General features: G+C 38.0%; 2 protein-coding genes across 2 annotated transcripts in view; both read right to left on the bottom strand.

The window, feature by feature from the left end:
* LOC144312040 (uncharacterized) overlaps positions 1-16,365 on the bottom strand; it is a 100,307-nt gene that overhangs the window by 53,351 nt on the left and 30,591 nt on the right.
* The window catches only part of LOC144312041 (uncharacterized), a 42,921-nt gene continuing 30,659 nt past the window's right edge, over positions 4,104-16,365 (bottom strand). The window contains exon 3 of the mRNA XM_077894343.1: positions 4,104-10,288. Coding sequence (XP_077750469.1) covers positions 8,055-10,160 — 2,106 coding nt within the window. The 5' untranslated portion in view covers positions 10,161-10,288 and the 3' untranslated portion in view covers positions 4,104-8,054. The remainder of the gene's footprint in view (positions 10,289-16,365) is intronic.

Here is a 16,365-nt window from a genome sequence, read left to right as displayed (position 1 = left end):
TCTTACCTGAGCTTGTTCTCTCTCTTTCTCTCTCTCTGTCGCTAAAGAGCAGAGATAGAACCCCCCCCAAAAAAAAACAAGCTTATCTTACATTTATGTGATGAGAATTTTTATTCATCTCCCAATAAGTGTGCAAAACCTGCAGGATGTCACCATTCTCAGAAGCCATCAATGACTATGACTGTGATTCAGAAGGGAGGACTAGCTGGAGCTGCAGGAGGTGGCTAACAGCCTGGGCAGGAAGCATAATTGACTGGAGGGATAGCTCCTCAGCCTTTCCTGATCTTTCACAACCTTAACACTTTGATGAATACTGGTCAGTTATTTTGCAGAATGTCCCCCAATATGTGTTTGTCTGATGTTTTCTCATGATTGGGATGATGCATGTTTGGGACAAGAATACCACATAAGAGATGTGTGCTTCTCAGAGCATCGTTCATTTTGCTATGTCTTATTACGAGACATGTTAACCACTCTGTTAAACTTATGTCCACCAGGGTCCTCTGCTGTAAAGTTAATATCTTTCCCATTGTAATTAATTAATATCTTAATATAGCATCTGTTAATGGATAGCATCTGCAGATTTGATGCATTGTTCACCTAATAATGGTTTTTAAATTTCCTTCATTTAGATGACTTCTAAAGATTTTAAGAAATATTTTCAATTTCAATTTGTAATTTAAAAGAAGCCTAAATCATCAAAACACCCATAAAACCTCCTATGCACTGTGTAAGAGTGGGGTTCAGTCACAGGATACCAACAATTATAGAACTCCTTTAGGTTTACTAGTTAAAGTATCATTACCACATGGCAACCAGAGGCACTATTCGTGTTTCATCTGGGAGTCAGTTTTACATTTTGTTATTCCAGACAATTAATAATAATTCATAAATTGTATTACTTCAACATTCACAATATCAGACTTCATGAATGTTTATAGAATGTTATTTAACATTTGCATATCAAAAACAGTCATAAAGATGGCACTCTTATTATATATTCTTTTTATGTACATATATGTGGGTTTTAAATATATGGGAAAAGGAAGATGTTAAAGGCTATACACTGAAGTAACAGAAATGGTTATAGCAAGGAAGACTACCAATGTACAAATTGGGTTCAAAGAAACTAATGATTTATTTTGAAATAACTTCAAACTTCAGGAAAGTTGCAACAACAGTGAAAAAAAAAATCCCCATATCCCCCATACCTAGATTCACCAACTATTAACAGTTCACTGCATTTGTTTCATATCTGTCTGCTCAACTGCCTTATTATCATTGTTCTTTTCCTGAGTATATGAGAGAGCTGCAGATGTAATACACCACAATTCCTAAGTACTCCACTAGGTATTCTCCTTGAACAAGTACACTTTCTTACAGAACCACCAATCCAATTAGCAAGTCAGAAAATAGACCTTGACAGAACACTACTGTCAAATCCACAAATCCCATTCCAATCTCAAATACTGTCCCAAGAAAGTCTTCCCCTTCTGGTCCTGGATCCCATCAAGGGATATGTTTCTTCATTATCAGACTTAGGTCATGCTTTCTTGGTAGTGACTACAGAAAAGATGGATCAGTGTATCAGGTCAGGGGCCACACAGTGCTGGCCATGGTGACATTAGCCTTGATCATTTTGTCATTTTGGTGTCTGCCAGGTTTCTCTGTCATAATATCACCATTATCCCCATGGAAATTGGTAATCATTCATGGAGCTATATTCTGATATTATGCCAATAATCTGTTCCTCATCCACTCACCAATCTTAGTATCTATTAATAATCTCACCTGAATCATTCATATGATGGTTACCAAATACTGGCTTTATATTTCCACTATTCCTCATACACTTACTAGAGAAGGATATTTTCCTTCTCCCCACTTACTTATTTCAATATCAATATGGATTCATGGCTTTCTATTTTATACCACAGGTTATATTCCATTGTATTAATTTTACACTCAGATTGTTCCAGATTTGGCCAATAAGAGCGTCTCCAAGATGGCTTTTATGTACTTTATGTACATAGCAAAGGTACATTGAAAGCCCATTATTCCTTGAGACATTCCTTGCCTTCTCTCACAGGAAGATATTCTAGGCTCATATGCTTTTCCAGGCACAGGTCTGGAATCAGGCATTTACAAAGGAGTTCTGCTTCCTTTAAGTGGAAGACAGTATCTAGAAACCAAACTCTGGAAGCCAGTGCTCATTGCTACTGGGATGGATTTGCTTCTAAGCAATCTCAGTATGAAGAGCTAGGAAATACAGGTATGGAGGACATTCATATACCACAGACACACATGCATTTGTGTGTACATTTGTATACATACACATGTATATTTGCATATACACGTGCATGTGTCTATACACATAAGTATGCACACACACCTATAAATACATCTATGTATATATATTTTAAAAAACGATCAATTCCTACCAATACCTCCAATTCTGATTCAACACCTTGGGGTTCTGTTCAGTCTTCTGCCTTTCTATATTTGTAAATCTTTTCAACAGGTAGAAGCGTGGCTCTCATTTTCTTTTTTTAAAAGATTTTATTTATTTATTCATGAGCTATACAGAGAGAGGAACAGACACAGGCAGAGGGAGAAGCAGGCTTCCACGCAGGAAGCCTGACGGGGGACTCAATCCCGGGATTCCAGGATCACACCCTAGGCTGAAGGTGGCGCTAAGCCGCTGAGCCACCAGGCTGCCTGGCTCTCATTTTCAATACATTCATCTTTCCCTCAATGTAATCAATCTCCAACCATGCCAAAAATTTCCTCTATCTATAATCTCCTTAACAGCCAACTCCCCAGTGTCCCATGACTCTGTGCTATGAACAGTTGTACAATTCTGTTCCTCTGCGTGGAGCTCTCTTCCCGTGACTGACCTGCAATGGGACTGCTTTCCTTGTGCTGGGAAAGGAAGGGAAAAGAAAGGAATAGCTGTAATTTTAAAAAACATACTCCAGTATTATTTATAAAATAAAAATAATAAAAAATAAATAATGCTATAGATTGAATGTTTATGTCCCATACCACCTGTTCCCTCCAAAAAACTCATGTGGAAAACTAATCCCAATATAATATTTGGAGGTGGGGCTTTGGGGGATGATTAGATCATGAGAGTGGAGCCCTCATGAATGGGATTATTGCCCATATAAAAGAAACCCCAGAGAGATCCATCACCATGTCTTTCTGTCACGTGAGGACACAGGGACAAAACAGGCTTCTATGAACCAGGAAGCAGGGGCTCAGCAGACACAAATTCTGCCAGCACTGAGATCTTAGACTTCCCAGCCTCCAGAAGTGTCAGAAATGAATATCTGTTGTTTATAAACCATCTAGTCCATGGACTTTGTCATCCAGCCTGAATAAACTAAGATGGACAATTAGACAACATGGGGTTTACAGTTTCTAGTCACACTAAGGATGCTAGGAGGCTCCAACCCTTAGCTCCTACATTCCATGGGATCCTGATCCACATTCTCAATGTCATTACTCAGTCATTCACTCACACTCTCCTGGCTTAGTAAGAGTTAAATTTGACAATTTCTAGCACAGGGCCTGACACTTAGGTAATGTTTGATAATATATGTTTAGTCATTATACAGAGGGCACAGAGAGGGGGCTACCTAAGATAACCCAGCCACCCAGTCCTCCCCACCAGACATTTATAATGACTCTTTCTCCTAGTACATTGGTTGGTACCAGCCCAGGAACAAAATACCTGAGCCCAGAGACCATAACTAAGGACTAAACACGGGCACCAGTCACAGCTGTCAATATCCTCCAACTTCCTTTACTTTTCAAAGAAAGTAACCAAAGACCCATGTGTGAAGAAGAACACAGGACAGGCATGAGTTATAGGTCCATGGTAATCAGCTCAGAGTCTGTCTCTTCTGCTCTGAATACATGGGCTTCCTCTAGAGAAGATCTTAGAACTAGTTTAATTTTTGACCAACCTCCTATTTTAATTTATAGCTTAACACTATTAACTAAGTTAAAGAAATAAAGATTACATAATTTATTTATCAAGGACAAAATACATTATTCTTTGGGAATAATTTTAAATTTAGAAAAAGTTTGCAACAATAGTACAAATAGCCTTTTATTCTCTAAATTATTGAGAGCATATTGTTGATATGCTTTAGTTAACAGAATATATCACATTCCAATCATCAAAATCAGGAAACACTAATATCTACCACCTAATCCTCAGACCCCATTCGTGTTTCACCCATTCTCTGAATCACTTCTTTCACAGCAAAATGATTTAATCCAGAATGATGCATTACAATATCCCATTTCTTTCAGTCTCTTTCAACTTGGAACACTTTCTCAGTTTTCCTGACTTACATGAACTTGTTATGTTTGAAGATTACAAGCCATTTATTCAAATAGTGCACCTCAAAAGGAGTTTGTTTGATGGTTCCCTCCTGCTTAGATTCCGGTTGTGCACTTTTGGCTGTATTCTCATTGCATCCTAGTAGATGGTACACAAATTCAATACTATTGAATACCAAATGTCAGTATTATTTATGTTAACTTCAATTGCTTGACTGGGTTGGGTCAGCCAAGGTTCTCCATTGTAATCACACTTATGTTTTACCAGCTGTCATGCTTGGCCAACAGCATACACTTGAGGACCACAAAGATGGAGGGCAAATGGACATGCTTCTTCCCGTTTGTTTCCTGTGGGCTTCCCATCCCTCTGGTGCTGTCAGCATCTTAGCAATGCTGCTTCACCCAGTCAGGCATATAGGCCTTCTGAGAGCAGCAGCTAAATTCAGTTTTCTAACACTTGTACACCAGCTTCATCATGCCCCATCAGATCCAGTGCCAGGCAGCCAGCACTCTCTCCCTGGCCAAAATGGGCCCCAATCCCATGAGGTCTCTCCTCTGGACTCAGATACCCACATCAATGGAATAGGTTCCTTTTGGGGGGCTGCACTTCAGCTCTGAGGGATGCCTCCCCTGTTCCTTTCATTTGACCAGCCTAGAACTGGTAGCTGCTTCCTGCAGTTGCTATCTTAGTAATACATTTGACTTTTGTTTTACTTTCAGATTCCTGCTATCTTCACAATCTCTCTCTGCTCCCTTTTCCCCTTTCAGATCCTTTGTGAACAATTGTGCACCAAGTTTAACAATTCTTTGTATCATATTGTGTGCGTTCAAATCATTGTTATGGTTTCTGTCTTCTGACAATCCTGATATGTTTCAGTGGAATTTAATCTCAGGAAGAGTAAAACTTATGTTCCACTGTTGTACATTGCCTTCTATTTAATAAGTAACTAACAAATGCTGATTGAATCAACAAATGTTTGTATTTATAGGGAGTCACTAAAATGTTTTTCTCACTGTGGGTTGAAGATTCAGCCCTACTCTGCATAAAATAAATACACATTCTCCAAAATGGTAATGTTTGTAATCATGAAAAATTAGAAACAAGATGCCTTTCAACAGAATTAACTTGTTTTAATAGAACAGAGTAGAAGATGCTAAAAATAACAAGAGCTACATGTATAAACATGGACATAATTCAAAACCATTATGCTGGTTTTAGTAAAGCAATAGTGTTCAGGATAAGGCACAAAGTGAGATATGACAAAATGTTACTGGAATCACTGAAATTCACGGAGTTTATACATAGTGGCGAAAAGCAGAATGAACAGCAGTAAAATCAGTGTGGGGAAGGAGGGTGGTGTCCTATAGTTGGCCCAACTGGATTGTGCACCAGCAGTAGAATAATGAGGAAAGGAATGTAAGGCCTAGAGACTTAACAGCCACATCAAAAGATAACTCTGTATACAATATAACTGTGGTTTGAAATCAGTGAAATAGGGGTGAAATAATCAAAATTGAAAGACAGTTGTCTGCTCATTTGGGAAAAAAAAATCAAAGTTGGATCTTTAGTTTACATATTTAACTATCAACAGAAAGAGATCAATAGATTATTCCATTTACTTTAAATACGTGTTTCATGTTTTAAACACAAAATAGTGAGTTCTAATAAGAATCTTCTTATATCAACTCAAGAAGCAGAAATACATTTTATACTATGGGTTGACAAATCTTTTTTTATTTTTATTTTTATTTATTTATGATAGTCACACAGAGAGAGAGAGAGAGGCAGAGACATAGGCAGAGGGAGAAGCAGGCTCCATGCACCGGGAGCCCGACGTGGGATTCGATTCCGGGTCTCCAGGATTGCTCCCTGGGCCAAAGGCAGGCGCCAAACCGCTGAGCCACCCAGGGATCCCCAAATCTTTTTTTTTCTTAATGACAAACTTTTTATTTCTAATGTTCGAGTTATGAACATAAATGCTTTTAGTTCTAATAACAGAAAACTCTGATCCAAACTATTCAGTATCTATGAGGTAGACAATATTATCTCCATTTTGCAGATGAGGAAATTGAGGCAAAAAGATTAAACCACAACACAGAACACTCAAATAAGTGAAAGACATAGAACAACCTGTTTGAAAAAAAGTGTATAATTGTAGAAGGAAAAATGTGGCATTCTACCACACTAAATACAAATGTAGATAGTTTTTTGCTCACATAAAATCTGCACTTCACACTTAAAACCTACATAAGCATATAGTTTGGACATAGCACAAATATAAAATGGGGAAAATGTCTTCAATGGGCCCTGTTTTCAATCTGTACAGTATAATAAGTACTACTGTTCAAAACCAATTTTGAAAATTCAGATGTGTACTATAAACAATGGTTTGCTGAATCATTGCATACTTCAAGTAAATCTTGATTAGTCATTATTGGGCTCATTTACTAAAAGAATAGTTGGTTAACAATGTCTATACGGATTTACATATGCCACCAAAAAGTAGAAAACACATATGATACATAGCATTTCATGCGTTCAAGGTTTCTTTTAAAAATATCTATTGTGGCCTAAGTATATGATGGAGCAACAAGAGTATTTAGTGTCAGAAATTGTTGTGTATGTTACAAAAGTTATTTAGGTAAAGGTGCATTGTTCCTGCTCCAACTATTTTGGAGTCCAAAACAAAAATCAAGCATTCAGAAAGTAGCAGTTATAGAGTACACTCATATGTATAAATCTGACAAAGCTCAGAGGCTATGATTATTCACATAGTGAATGTCACTATGTGACACTTAGTGCTGTTACTTTGATGACTCAACTCATTTGTGCCTTCTGAAAACTACATATCCTTTGTTGAGCATAATGGCCAGATAAATATTTCGTGTTAGATTATTAAGAAGCTATTTACTGCTGCATCCAAAACACTGCTTCTAGTATAAGATTATTTCTAGATGAGGAGGCTTTCTTCACTTCCTAAACTGATAATTTTTTGTTATATATGCTCCAATAAAGAAATCTTGAAATGTTTTCCAAGTTATTAGATTTTATTCTACTCTCAATAATCTGATGACTAATCAGATGTAGCTTCTTTGTGAAAAATTTCCTACATTCATTTCATTTTGGGGGGTTTTCATTTGTAGATTTCTGATTTACAAAATGTTTGACTTGTTGATGGAAGTTTATTAAAATGTAGGATAATGAGAACAGTTTCCCCCCTAATGAATTCTCTGACATAGAGCATTTCTCATACCTTCATTACATTCATAAGATATATGAGATAAGAGATGACTAGCATATACTATGACAATAAAAAGTCCTATACATAAATGGCCAAACAAAACTGAAATTTCTTTCTGGTTCATGACAAGACTTACAAGTGATGTTAGAGAAGGCAGAACTCTGCACAGAACCCTGATTTCTTCCACCTTGTGATTCTGTAATCTCTAATAACTAGCTCCCAAGTTACCCTGAGGGTGATCTCCATTACCCTTGAATAAGGAAAGTAAAATGGAAATAGGAAAAATCCCAAATGAGGTCTTCTATAGGGTTGGAATGTGTGCTCATACTCTGATTCAGAGGTCATATGGCTTTACATGAATGGAAAGAAGGCTAGAAAATCTTGACAAGTTGTGTTAACTACAAAGAAAGAGAAATGAGTATTGTGAAAAATATAGCAAGTTTTTCTGCTATAGGGTTTCTACCCTGTGTGAATTCCTTGATGATTCCTAAGGGCTGATTTCCGGCCGAAAGTTTTTCCACATTCACAGCATTTATAAGGCTTCTCTCCTGAGTGAATTCTCAGATGGGTAGTGAGGGTAGATTTATGACGGAAACTCTTCCCACATTCATTACACTCAAAGGGTTTTTCCCCTGTATGAGTTCTCTGATGATTAGTAAGAGTCGACTTTGTAAGAAAAGATTTCTCACAGTCATTACACTGGAAGGGTTTCACTCCTGTGTGAGTTCTCTGATGTACATTGATGGCTGACAGATGACGGTAAGTTTTACCGCATACATTGCATTGAAAGGGTCTATCTCCTGTGTGAGTTCTCCGATGTTGAGTGAGGGCTGACTTCTGGCAGAAGGTTCTCCTACATTCATTACATTCATAGGGCTTTTCCCCTGTGTGAGTTCTCTCATGTCGGGTGAGGGATGACTTCTCATAAAAGGACTTCCCACATTGATTACATTTATAAGGTTTCTCTCCTGTGTGAATTCTCTGATGTGCATTAACATCTGACTGCCGATAAAAAGTTTTACCACACTCAATACACTGAAAGGGCTTCTCTCCTGTGTGAGTCCTCTGATGTACATTAACTTCTGACTGCCGAAAGAAAGTTTTACCACATTCCTTGCATTGAAAGCGTTTCTCTCCTGTGTGAGTTCTCTGATGCACATTAACGTCTGCCTGCCGATAGAAAGTTTTACCACATTCCTTACACTGAAAGGGTTTCTGTCCCGTGTGAATCCTCTGATGTGCATTAACATCTGACTGCCGATAGAAAGTTTTACCACATTCCTTACACTGAAAGCGTTTCTCTCCTGTGTGAGTTCTCTGATGAACATTAACATCCGACTGCCGATGAAAAGATTTACCACATTCATTACATTGAAAGGGTTTCTCTCCTGTGTGAGTTCTTTGATGTGCATGAACATCTGACTGCCAATAGAAAGTTTTACCACATTCATTACACTGATAGCGCTTCTCTCCTGTGTGAATTCTCTGATGTGCATTAACATCTGCCTGTCGATAGAAAGTTTTGTCACACTTACTACACTGAAAGGGTTTCTCTCCTGTGTGAATTCTCTGATGTAGCTTAACATCTGACTGCCAATGGAAAGTTTTGCCACATTCATTACATTGGAAGCGTTTCTCTCCTGTGTGGATTCTCTTAAGTACCTTAATGCCTGACTGCCGATGGAAAGTCTTACTGCGTTCATTACATTGGAAGTGTTTCTCTCCTGCATGAGTTTTCTGATGTTGAGTGAAGGCTGACTTCTTACAGAAAGTTTTTCCACATGCATTACACTCATGGGGTTTCCCCCCTTTATACATTCCCTCATGTCGAGTGAGAGAGGATTTCCTGCAAAAGGACTTCCCACATTCATGACATTTATAAAGTTTCTCCTCCATATATGTTAACTGATAATCCGTGACAGCTGATTTGTGACTTGTTTTCCTATATAAATTAAACTCAAGGGGTTTCTCTCCTGTGTGTGTTCTCTGATGCACTATGAGGTTTGACTTGTAGTTGAATGTTTTCTCACACTCACTACATTTGAAGAGATCCTGATGTCTCTGTTTTTTCTGAACTTGAGTGAAATGTGACACCCTTTTGAAATTATTTTCAACTTGATTGCTTTCATATTGTTTTATTTCCATGTGGACCCCATAACATTTCAAAAGAGTTAATTTCTCACAGGTTTCTCCATGTCCATTATATTCACAGAGTTTTTCTCTTGTGTCAATTTCCCTGTGTGGAATTATTGTGGTCTTTTTTCCTATGGACTTTCCACCACCATATTTTGAAATCTTCTCTGAAGACTGAGTATTTAAGTGCTGAATTATACCATTCTTATGACTCAGGGCTTTCTCATATTGATTATTTTGATAAGAAATCTCTTCAGTATGAGGTTTCGCCTGCTTAATATCAAGTAATTTCTCATATACATTTGATACATGAGGCTTTTTTCTTGAAGAAGTTCTATTACTACCAATTGATATTAAAATATTTTCCAAATTCATTCCATTTAAGTCATATTTGAAGGGCACTTTTCTTGAAGGAACACAATTTGTACTCATATCAGACAATTTTCTTAAAGCATAAACTTTCTCTGAGGACAGTTTTTTGTTGCTGAATAAAAGTTGTGGCAAATATTTGTCTTGGTATTTCTGGATTCTCTCTGTTAGGTAATGAACTTTGTTGTCTTCTAGAAATAAAAATATTGAACAAACCATAAGAATTTTATAGTTCTAATGGAATTAGATTAACATACAAATGTTCTATTATATATTTGATTCTTGGTTTCAGTAATCTCACAGGATCAAGGATGCTTTTTCCTGACCCAGTTTGAGAAAACATGTGGAAAAAGAAAAACTATTAACATGCAGATGTATAATTATTCAGCACTTTATAAATAAAATGTTCATAATGGGTAGAGAACTGAAGATATAAATTGAAGCGGTGAAAAGAGGATGAAAGATTCTACACGAGTGACAGATCGAGGTAGGAGAAAAATCACAGAAAATAAGAGGAGTCTAACTGAGCTAATGAAAAGTAACTGGAATCGCAAGAAAAACCAGTAAACAAAGGTGCTCATGGGGAAAATATGAGACATTAAGGAGACAGACTACAGAGTAGGTCTAATACCCTCAAACCTATATTGTTTTCATAGCATCCAAACAAGTTTTCATGCTTCCTCTTGAATTTCTATCCTACACAACAAACACATAAATTTCTTTTTTTTTTTTTTTTTAATTTTTATTTATTTATGATAGTCACACAGAGAGAGAGGCAGAGACACAGGCAGAGGGAGAAGCAGGCTCCATGCACCGGGAGCCCGATGTGGGATTTGATCCCGGGTCTCCAGGATCATGCCCTGGGCCAAAGGCAGGCGCCAAACCACTGCGCCACCCAGGGATCCCCATAAATTTCTAAATGTGCCAATGACCTTATATTTAAGAGTCATCGGATTGTACTCTAACTTCCCTCCCAACTATAATTTATAGGAATGCCAACTTCCAAAATAAAGTATAAGACAATATCAAATTAAGTAATATTGTGCCAACATAGATCTGATGAATCATTCTATTTTGGTTTTGATACCTTCATATTGCTCTACTATAGCCACTCAACAGCTGAACCTATCATGATAATCGCATTTATGTTCACTTGCTTTCCCTTAAAACAGCATTACCAGTGCCAAAATGCTAATACTTAATTTTGTTTTATCTTTCACATCTCACATATTAGGTTCCTATTTATCACCAGAATTTAAGGATCATATTTTTCAACAAAATCCCAAAAATGAGTAACATTAATGTTGATTTACCATTTTATGAATATCGTCCACATTTGCTACTCAATTGAACAAAGTCTATCTGAAACTAAAAAACCACTGGCCCAAGCCAAGTACCCCATGGAAAACTGTTACAAGTTGTCACTTAGCAAACAAACGTACACCAACTAAATGCACATCAGATTTTCAAGTTGATGTTGTAAAACACCCCGGTCAATATCCTCTGCATCAGTTTAGTCAGTTGTCTCATTAAATTACTCATTCTTGACCACAAGGTCAAAGTGTGTACTCTCACTCAAAGCCAAGGCTAGGATGTAGGAAAATGACATAATAACAATATTATTCTAAACCTCCAAGAATGCCTTTTCAAATCTTCCTACTTTCAAAATGTTCAAACCTTCTATTATAAATCTAAAAGTAGTTCCTGTGTAGGCAAGCTGTTTTAAAACAACCATAGGTAACACTGCTTTGTAATATACTATATTTTTATATGCATATTTAATGTTTTAAAATCAGAATGCATCTTGCAATTGATCACAGATATGTGATCAGCAGGCCACCATATAATGAGCAAAACAGTTTTTCCCTGGTGTTCTATCACAAAACGGAACAGTTATAACCTATGACTTCTTAGATTTAAGAAAATAACAATTTATTTTGACAGATGGGGCAAGATGGTGGAAGAGTAGGGGTCCTCAATTCACCTGGTCTCACCAACTTACCTAGATAACTTTCAAAACATCCTGAACACCTAGGAATTCAATCTGAGATTTAAAGAGAGAATACCCAGAACACTACAAAAGGGTTTTTGCTTCTAGCAAGGTAGGAAGGTAGGAAAAAATAGAATAAAAAAGAATCAAGTGGGGGAGGGGGAATGTGAGGAGCCAGGCAAAAGCGGGGTGGTGAGAGACTCCTGGACAGGAAATCCCAGCCCTGGAGAAGCAGGAACTTTAAAAATCGCCACTGGAGTTTTCCCGGACAGAAAAGTGCTTAGGAGGGAAATCAGGAAGAACTACAGGAGGGACAATGAAGCCTCCAGTTTCCCAGAGTCACTAATAGAGGAGGGGCGCCCGGAGAAAACCACACTACAAACTGCAGACCAATCTCGGTAAAAGGCTAGAGCACGCAGCCCACGGGGCATTTGAGAGAAGCCAGTTGGTTAGGCGGGCCGGTTCCGGACAGAGGTGTCTGCCCTACTGCCTTCCGGAGCCACGACCTCTAGGAGCACAGTTCCAGCAGCACAGGGCCCTGGATCCCAGGGCGCCCAGCATACAAGGCCCATGACCCTGTGTTCCCCCTGGGACAGGCAGAAGCGAGGAGGGCACAGGACAGCGAGAACAATCCTGATGCTAAGCGTCCTCAAGCTGTGCAGATCAATGTACCCTCGCTGCCCTGGGAGCAAATAGGCCAGTGCAGACTGGGACACTGTGGTTAATTACTAGCAGGGAACTGACTGCAGAGCTGGAGATCTGGCTGCCACCATTGTTGTTTTTCATCCTTGTTTCACCACTTGCCTGGGAGAGGTGGGGCTGCTAGGGAATGGAGGCTTCACAGGATAAACAGCTCACACTGAGCCTGGTATCTGGCAGGTGCTTGGTAGGATGTCTACAGACAAGGGGCGGGGCATCTCTACCCAGGAACACGCACTGGAGAATCAGCACAGCAGACCCCTACACCAGAACTAGCTGGAGGCACAGGAGAAGAACAAGTTCTTCACATACAGTGCTAGAAAGCTCCAGGGGAGGTTGAGGGACTTGTAATATACAAAACAAGAGAGTCCCCCCATTTCTTAAAAAAATTTTTCCCCTTTTTCCATTACAACTAGTTTTTTATCAGACTAAAATTTTCCAATATTTTTTCTCTTTTCCCACCTCAACTACAATATTTTACCACCACTTCATTTTTAAGTTTCTTCCTTTCTGATTTTCATATTTCTATAATTACATGTCTTAGATATATTTTTCACTTCTAGATTCCCATCAACATACTCAATTTAATTTTGGGAGATATACGAGACACGAGATTTGTTTTGTGCTTTTTGTTTCCTCTGCCTTTTTTTGTTCTACAATGGACGAAGTTAATACCATCGAAATATGACCAGCATGCAACCAGGACCAAGTGGAACCCGAGCTGGTTCATTCTATGAGATTATATTCTCTCTTCATTCCCATTCTGCCCCGCCTCTTTTATCTCGTTTATGTTTGGGTGGTCAAGGTTGGGGCTTTCTGCAAGTATTGCCGGCTTATATAAATTTGGGATGGAGCATCTTCTAACATACAGAACGTAATAGACTCAGAACCAAGACGATCACCCTCAAGGACCCCCAGGTAAACTACATTCTCCCTCCACTACAACTTCTTCACCACCACCATTTCCCAGTCCCTCCCACCCCTTTTTTATTTTTCTTTATTTTTTGTTTTCATCTCTTTCCTCTTATTTTTTAAAATTATATATTTATTTTTTTTAAAAATATTTTATTTATTTATTCATGAGAGACACAGAAAAAGAGAGAGAGGCAGAGACACAGGAAGAGGGAGAAGCAGGCTCCACACAGGGAGCCCGATGTGGGACTCAACCGCTGAGCCATCCAGGCGTCCCAGCCACCCAGGCGTCCCTATTTTTATTTTCTTTCCTCTTTTACTCTTCACTTTTTTCCTTTTATTTTTTTTCTTCTTTGGAATTGTTGGCCATTTATTTTTTTTACTACTTACTTTAAAATTTCTTTTTCACTTTAAAGGCCCTTTGGTTTTTTTTTGTTCTGATGTTTGTTTTCATTTTCTAGTTTCTGACCTCTTCGGAATCATCTAGGGTGTATTTTACTTAGGTTGTGGTTGATATTCTTGACTCAGCCCGCTCATACAGCCACTATGCACTGAGCAAAATGACTAGAAGGAAGAATTCACCACAAAAGAAAGAAGCAGAATCAGTACTCTCTGCCAAAGAGTTACAGAATATGGATTACAATTTGATAGGAGAAAGCTAATTCAGAAGCACAATTTTAAAGCTACTGGTGGCTCTGGAAAAGAGCATAAAGGACTCTAAGACCTTGTTACTGCAAAATTGAGATCTAATCAGGCCAATAGTAAAAATAGATCAAATGAGATGCAATTCAAACTAGATGTCCCAATGAACAGAGTTAATGAGGTGGAGGAAAGAATGAGCTACATAAAAGACAAGTTGATGTTAAGGGAGAAAGCTGAGGAAAAAAAGAGAAAAATAATTAAAGGACCATGAGGAAAAGTTAAGGGAAATAAATGATAGCCTGAGAGGGAAGAATGTACATATACTTGGGGTTCCAGAAAATGATAAGAGGGCCAGAGGACCAGAAAGCATATTTGAACAAATCACAGCTGAGAATTTCCCTAATTTGGGGATGAACAGGCATTCAGATCAGGAGATAGAGGAGACATCCCAAAATGAATAAAAAACGTTCAGCACCTCAACATTTAACAGTGAAACTTGCAAATTCCAAAGATAAAGAGAAAATCCTTAAGTAGCAAAAGACAAGAGATTCTTAACTCTTGGGGAGAAATATCAGATTAATAGCAGATCTCTCCACAGAGATATGGCAGGCCAGAAAGGCCTGGCCAGATATATTCAGGATATAAAATGAACATGCAACTAGGAATACTTTATCCAGCAAGACTCTCAATCAGAATAGGAGAGATAAAGAGCTTCCAAGCAAGATAGGCAGAAACTGAAAGAATATATGACCACCAAACGAGCTCTGCAAGAAATATTAAGGGGGACCCTGTAAAAGAAAGAGGAAGCCCAAAGAAAGAGTCCAAAACACAGGGGCTGAATAGGTATTACGATGACACTAAATTCATATCTTTCAATAGTTACTCTGAATGTGAATGGGCTAAATGATCCCATCAAAAGATGCTGGGTTTAAGACTGGATAAAAAAGCAAGACACATCCATTTGCTGTCTATAAGAGACTCATTTAGACCTAAGGACACCGACAGCCTGAAAACGAAAGGTTGGAGAACCATTTCCCAAATGGTCCTCTAAAGAAAGCTGCAGTAGCAATCTTCATATCAGATAAATTAAAGTTTATCCCAAAGGCTGCAGTAAGAGATGAAGAGGGACACTATATCATACTTAAAGGGTTTATCCAACAAGAACACATAATAATCATGAATATTTATGCCCCAATGTGGGAGCAGCCAAGTATATCAATCAATTAATAACTTAAGTAAAGACATACTTCGATAATAATACACTAATAGTAGGAGACTTCAACGTGATACTTTCTGCAAATGACATATAAAAGCACAACATCACCAAAGAAACAAGGGCTTTAAATGATACACTAGACCAGATCCATTTCAGAGATATGTACAGGACTTTCCATCAGAACACAATGGAATACACATTCTTCTCAAGTGCAGATGGAACTTTCTCCAGAATAGACCACTTACCAGGCCTCAATGGATACCAAAAGATTGGGATTCTCCCCTGCATAATTTCAGAAGATAATGCTTTGAAATTAGAACTCAATCCCAAGAAGAAATTTGAAAGAAACTCAATCACGTGGAGGTTAAAGAACATCCTCCTAAAAGACGAATGGGTAAAACAGGAAATTAGAGAAGGATTAAAAAGCTTAGTGGAAACTAATGCAAATGAAGATACAACCCTTCAAAATCTTTAGTATACAGCAAAAGCAGACCTAAGAGGGAAAGTACATTGCAATATACTTCTCCTTCAAAAAACTGGAAAACACTTATACACAAGCTAACCTTGCACCTAATTGAACTGGAGAAAGAACAGAAAATAAAACCTACACAGAGCAGAAGAAGAGAGAATAAAGATTTGAGAAGAACTCAATGAAATAAGGACCAGAAGAACTGTAGAACAGATCAACAAAGTGAGGAGTTGGTTCTTTGAAAGAATTAATAAGATAAACCCCAAGCCAGCCTTATTAAAAAGAAAAAAGACTCAAATTAATAAACTCATGAATGAAAGAGCAGAGATCACAATCAATA

Source organism: Canis aureus, chromosome 4 (assembly GCF_053574225.1).
Source record: "Canis aureus isolate CA01 chromosome 4, VMU_Caureus_v.1.0, whole genome shotgun sequence".
Taxonomy (NCBI): Eukaryota; Metazoa; Chordata; class Mammalia; order Carnivora; family Canidae; genus Canis; species Canis aureus.
Note: the sequence above shows the minus strand (reverse complement) of the source record. Positions and strands in the feature narration are given on the sequence as shown.